This window comes from Lissotriton vulgaris, chromosome 12 (assembly GCF_964263255.1).
Source record: "Lissotriton vulgaris chromosome 12, aLisVul1.2, whole genome shotgun sequence".
NCBI lineage: Eukaryota > Metazoa > Chordata > Amphibia > Caudata > Salamandridae > Lissotriton > Lissotriton vulgaris.
Window position 1 is genome coordinate 670,878,342 of NC_141700.1, and position 7,152 is coordinate 670,885,493.

Genomic DNA, 7,152 nt, shown 5'->3' on the forward strand with positions numbered 1-7,152 from the left:
GTCTTGTAAAATACAATATGATGATATTATAGTGAGGTACAGCAAACGCCCTGTAAAATTAGAAACATGTACATTAGCTGACTATGCATCTATGTATAATGAAAAGAAAAAATGTAAAGGAAAAGAAGAAACAGGCCATGACAATTTCCTTATTGAAAATAACTTTCATAGCTCAGATGACGAAGAACTTGAGATAAATTTAGTACACGAAACAAACTACATAAAAAGAAAAAAAGCAAGAGTAATTCGCTATTGCAGATTTAACATCAAAAATGACTCCGAAAATTACTATAGAGAATTGCTCATGCTTTTTTACCCATGGCGAAATGAACATAATATAATTAATAACAAGGAAACGTATTATGAACGCTATCTAGAACTTAAAGATGCAGTTGATTCTAACCATAATAAATATAATAAACATAATAAACAACTAACAACTAATAGCAATGAAACTAGTATATTAGATACATTGCTACCACCAATAGATACAGAAGAAGATAACACCATATTCCATGAAGTGCAAAATAATGAAAACCCATTGTATGACCTATCATTTGATTTAGGGATTAGAAGTACAAGTAGAGAAGAAGCACTAAGCAATAACATAATGCCAAAAGAACAATATGATAGTATAATGCAAAATCTAACAGCAGAACAACTTAACTTTATATATCATCATTTGCATTGGGTTAAAACAAAAGAAACGCCATGCTACACATTTTGTACAGGTGGTGCAGGAGTAGGCAAAAGTTTCCTTATAACAGCACTTTACCAAACATTAGTACGTTATTACAATACAAAAGCAGGAGAAAACCCAGATAACATATATGTATTGCTTACAGCTCCAACTGGCAAAGCAGCACATAACATTCAAGGCAAAACACTACATAGTACTTTTAAAATACCTATTTCACAAACACTAACTCATAGACAGCTAACTCATGAGAATAGAAGCACACTACAAGGTCAGCTAATGCATCTTAAATTGCTAATAATTGATGAAATATCAGTGGTAGGGGCTAATGTATTCAACTTTATACATAATAGATTGCAAGAGATAAAAATGTCTGATCTCCCTTTTGGCGGAATATCTATTTTAGCAATTGGAGACTTTTACCAATTGAAGCCAGTTTTTGACCCATACATATTTGACAACCCAAAACATTCATATAGGCCAGTAAGTACTAATTTATGGCAGACACATTTCAAGTTATTTGAGTTGACTAAAATAATGAGACAACAAAATGACTTGCCATTTGCTGAACTACTAAACAGATTAAGAGAAGGGAAACAAACAAATGAAGATATTATACAGATAAAAACACGAGAAATAGAGCCACCTGAAAACATTAGCAAAACGATCCCTTACATTATGGGAACTAACAATGAAGTCAATAGCATAAATAATGCAGTTTTATTAGAACATATAACCCATTACCCAGTTTACACAGCTACAGCAATAGATACAGTTGCAGCAGACTTAAGTGAAGCAGTAAAAAAAAAATACTCCAACAGTTGCCCACAGATCCTACTAAAACAATGAGCCTGCCATCAATATTACATATTGCATTACAATTAAGATATGATTTAACTAACAATATAAATGTCAATGATGGTTTAACAAATGGTGCAACAGGTATAGTGGAATTTGTAGAAACTATCAATAACAGCCCAAATGTAATTTGGATTAATTTTGATAAAGAAACAGTAGGCAAATTAACAAGACAAGAAAACAAACACATATATCACAGTAATATTTTGCCTCATTGGACACCCATTCATGCTATTACACGGCATTTCCAATATACACAGAAATTTATAACTATTATACGCAAACAATTCCCATTGCGACAATCATCTGCAAGAACTATACATAGAACCCAAGGAGAAACAATTGAGCCCATTTACATTCACTTTAACAACAGTAAAGTACATCATCTGCATTATGTAGCTTTAAGCAGAGCTAAATCTTTAGACAACATATACATTAGAAACTTTCAGCAAGACAAAATAGCTGTACATCCAAAAGTACATGAAGAAATGACACGTTTAAGAACACACATGCAATTACAAATATCAGTACCACAATTAGATAGCTATAGACAACAGTGTAATATAATTGTCCATAACATACGGTCCTTGCAAAGAAATTACACTGCTATTAAATCAGACAAAAATATCATGAACAGTGATATTATATGCCTCACTGAAATAAACACAACTAGAAAAGCAGGTAAGAATACGTTCTTAATAGAACAATATCACCTAGTATTATTTGATAAATTTCACAACCAGCACACAAAGCATGGTATTGCCATTTATTACAAAAAAAACATGCTTTTATCGCCAATATATAAAACACAACACGAAATTGACTTTTTATTTTTCACTCAGCATCTTAATGATTCTGAATACTTATTTATTATACTGTACAAACCACCACATGTACTTTTGCAGACATTATTACAAGTTTTAAGTAGCATAATTAACTTGTATCCAAATTCGAAATATGTCATCATGGGAGACTTCAATATAGATTTAACACAAATGTCACCAAACAGAACTTTGCTATTAGAATATATGCTGCAGCAATTTCAATGCCAGCAAAAAATACAACAATACACAACAGACTACAATTCAACACTAGATCACATCTATACTAATGACAACATCATGCACTACGGTACATTAGAATCATATTATAGTGATCACAAAGCATTATGGGTGGCAGTTTAAAATGCAACCACTTCATTAACATGCTATTTTATTACAGGTAATAGCAAAAGGGGAAAAATTTATGTTCAGAATGTGTACTAACATTTTCTCTCGTTTCAGATGATTTCCATACAAGACCTCAAAAAATTGAAACATGACGACAACAAACCGTACCAAAAAACAATCTGAGCCAACGTTATAAAATGTTCGACAAAAACAAACTATGCAAATGCTAAACAAGAGAACAAAGTCATGTATCATCTAGCTCTAGCTGATGAAAGTAGTTGCATTAAAGCAACGTGCTACAATGAGCCATTTTACCAGCAAACTAAAGAAGGACAAGCTATTATGATTCGAAATTTCTTAGCCAAAAACAATGTGATTATCATCACGAAACAAACGAAACTATCACGCATGATGCCCTTATCTATACCTCAAGAAATAATACAGGAGGCAGAATATATCCTACAACCCCCTGCTCCACCAATATCACCTATAAAAACAGTTAAAGCAGCTTCACTACGCTCATTAATGAGCATTTCTGGGACAATTGCAGAGGTAAGCTTATAAAAAAAAAAGAAAATTATCACACACACCCTTTAACACACTTTTACACACACACTATATACCAAACACTCTTGCACACAATACTTACCGCTTTGACAGACTCTCACTCTTTGACAGACTCTCACTCTTTAACAGACTCTCTCTCTTTGACAGACTCTCTCTCTTTGACAGACTCTCTCTCTTTGACAGACTCCCTCTCTCTTTGACTCTCTCTCTCTCTTTGACAGACTCTCTCTCTCTTTGACAGACTCTCTCTCTTTGACAGACTCTCTCTCTCTTTGACAGACTCTCTCTCTCTTTGACACACTCTCTCTCTCTTTGACACACACTCTCTCTCTTTGACAGACACTCTCTCTCTTTGACAGACTCTCTCTCTCTTTGACAGACTCTCTCTCTCTTTGACAGACTCTCTCTCTCTTTGACAGACTCTCTCTCTCTTTGACAGACTCTCTCTTTGACACTCTCATACACACTCTTAAGCACACTCTTTCGCAAACTCGCACACTTTCACACACACTCTTTAACACACACATTCTGCTACAACACGCTCACACCCACTCTTTAACACCCACACTCTTACACACCAACACTGTAACATAATAAACAAATTTCTATTACCAATTTTTTGTCTTACAGGAAGAAGAAACAAAAACAATTATTATTGCTGGCCAAGATACAAAACTTAAATCAATAACTGTGAAAGATACAACGGACTCAGTGAAAATAACTCTTTGGAGAGATGCCACAGACTTCCCGATAGAAATTGGATCCTACATAAAGATGACGCACCTGACAGTGCATGAATTTAACAGCAATAAAATGTTAAACACAACAAGAAATACACAATTTCAAGTAAGTACAAATTATTAAACTATTAATAACTTGCTCTACTACTCAATCTATACTATTTACTTTTTAAAACACTATCAAACTCTATATTCACTAATTACAATTCCCTCAAACTCTCTCTTCTAATACTCTCTATCTAAATCGATTAAGCTATACTACATATTCTACTAATCACTACTATAAAACTCACTAATATTCTCCACTAATAAATCTACTACTCAATCTTAACTACTTTCTCTTTATTACTCACACCATAAAAAACACTATTACAAAAAAATAACATTCACTATTTCAAAATAACTTACTAATAATGCCCAACTATCACTTACAAATATGACTTTAATACTAACACTTAAGTACACAATTTTTTGTCGTTTTCAAATTCTCTTTATACTACTACGCCAATAACTTCAATACTCCCAAAAATAATTGACAATGCACTAAAAAACTCATACACACTCTACTAATAACTCAAACTCAACTCACACTGCACTATTAACTATAATCACTATTTACAATACTATTCTAAAACACAAAACTAGTACCTACTACTCACTATTTATTAATACGTATTTTTACTAAAGTAGCTATAACATTACAAAACAGTCTCTAATCCTCTATTATACACACTATATTATACCTTTTCACTATCTTTACTCACATCTATCCTTTCTTAAACTATCTTCACTACTTATTAACATTATTTAAGCCTGCATATAACACGAAATTTTTCCGTAGATCAACACAAGAAAAAAAACAAAAGGACTTCAAAAAAATGAAATTAACTAACTTCTTTTTCCTTCACAGAAAATACAACCACCAGAAGAAGAAATAAATATGACTATATATGGGCTAGAAACTGCTAATCAGGAACACTGTACACTAAATGTACATATTGATAACGCCGAAAATTTACAATCTGTGGAAATAAATAACAATATTCTACTGGACTTCTTCAATATACCAGCCGACATTGACGACATTCAAGAAGCTCTAATGCCTAACTTGCCAAAAAATGTTAATGTCATTTTTCAAAATGGATACATACTAAAAATACATGAGTTGTAAAAAAGGACACAATACTTTACTGTAAATAGAAGTACAAAAAGAAGATATTCAAATTATGTTTCTGTAAAAAGGCTAAAAATACAGTATTTTCATTAAAGTTTAATTTGCTTTCATACAATAATACTAAATATATTTACTTAAATAAATTTTTTAAAGCTTTTTATCTTGTCTTTGCATTATTATTTACAAAGTACATAAGATATGTTACTGGGCAATTTTACTTTAAAAAGACTACAACAAATGCAATCATTCTATGTTCTATAGCAAATTGAGCAAAATGCCTAAAATGTTACTGTGCACAATTTCTTTTTTTTACAGAAGCTACACCACATGCACTCATTCTATGTTCTGTAGCAAATTCATCTGTCTTATACCTTGTGAAAGAATGGTAACATAAAAACATATCCCACGTTCATTAGAAATGCTACTCCCGTGATAATGCTCATACGCCCACACTTTCATCTATCCACCCATCATTCATCCCACCACCTTTTCATACATCATTCATACATGCAACATTTTCTCCATCCATACATCCATCTAACATTTCATTCTCCCAACTATACATCCATCCACACACCCTTTCATCAACCATCATTCATCCACTTACCTTTTCACACATCCATCCATGCAACTTTTTATTTAGCCTTTCATCCTCCCATCCATACATCCTTCATCCATCCACGCTATAATCTATACATCCATACGCCCACCCTTTCATCCATCCACCCATCATTCATCGCATCTACCCATCATTCACCCCACCACCTTTTCACACATACATACATCATTCATCCATGCAATTTTTATCCATCCATACAGCCAGCCATGTTTTCTTCCATCCGTCCTTCATCCGTCCACCCTTTTATCCTTCCATGCATCCTTTCATCCACACTTTTATTCATCCATCCTTCATCCATCCACACTTGCATCTTTCCATCCATACATCCATCCTTTTCTCATCCACCCTTCAATACATACACCCATCATACAACCACCTACATTTTCACACATCCATCCATCATTCATGCAACATTTTTATTAATACGTCCATCTACAATTTCATTCTACTAACAATACATCCATCCACACTTTCAGCTTTCCATCCATACATCCATCTTTACACATCCACCCTTCTATCCATTCACTCATCATTTGTCCAACAACATTTTCAACGATCCATCAATCATTCATCCATGCAACATTTTCTACATCCATCTTAAAATTTAATTCCCCAATCTATACACACATCAACGCATCCATCCAGCCACACATTATTTATCCACCTACCTTTTCGCACATACATCATACATCCATGCAACATTTTAACTATCCATCCTTTCATTCTTCCATCCATCCTACATGCTTCATCCATCCAACGTTTCATCTATACATCAATACACACACACTTTCATCCATCCACCCATCATTCATCACACCACCTTTTCACACATCCATACATCATTCATCCATTCAACATTTTATACATCCATACATCCACCTTTTCTTCCATCCGTCCTTCTTCCGTCCACTCTTTCATCCTTCCACGCATCCTTTCATCCATTCACACTTTCAACAATCCATCCTGCATCCATCCACCCTTTAATCCTTCCATCCATACATCCATCCTTTACACATCCACACACCTTTTCACACATCCATCATTCATCCATGCAACATTTTATACATCAATCTTCAGATTCTTCAAAAGTTATGGGATTTTTCAAACTAGTAAAGTCACTGTGCAATATTGTTCCTATGCATAGTTCTGTGTCATCCTCAAGTGCCTTATTGATGTTTTACAACAAAACATGCAATCGCTTTCAAAGACCTTGACCTCATTGTATATGTTGTTTAAATAAGTTTCTAAGCAGCTGCCTGCATTCATCTAACAGTGGCTTGTCCAAAATATATTTTAATAAGTTGAAAAAAAGGACACAATACTTTACT

General features: G+C 33.6%; 1 protein-coding gene across 1 annotated transcript; it reads left to right on the plus strand.

Moving 5' to 3' along the window:
• The first annotated feature begins 2,956 nt into the window (after window positions 1–2,956).
• LOC147677978 (uncharacterized) lies at window positions 2,957–5,202 on the plus strand. Its single transcript, XM_086946552.1, has 3 exons — window positions 2,957–3,276; window positions 3,922–4,137; window positions 4,942–5,202. Exons 1-3 carry the CDS (start codon window positions 2,971–2,973, stop codon window positions 5,200–5,202), a joined length of 783 nt encoding a protein of 260 aa, XP_086802678.1. The 5' UTR covers window positions 2,957–2,970.
• Window positions 5,203–7,152: the final 1,950 nt, after the last annotated feature.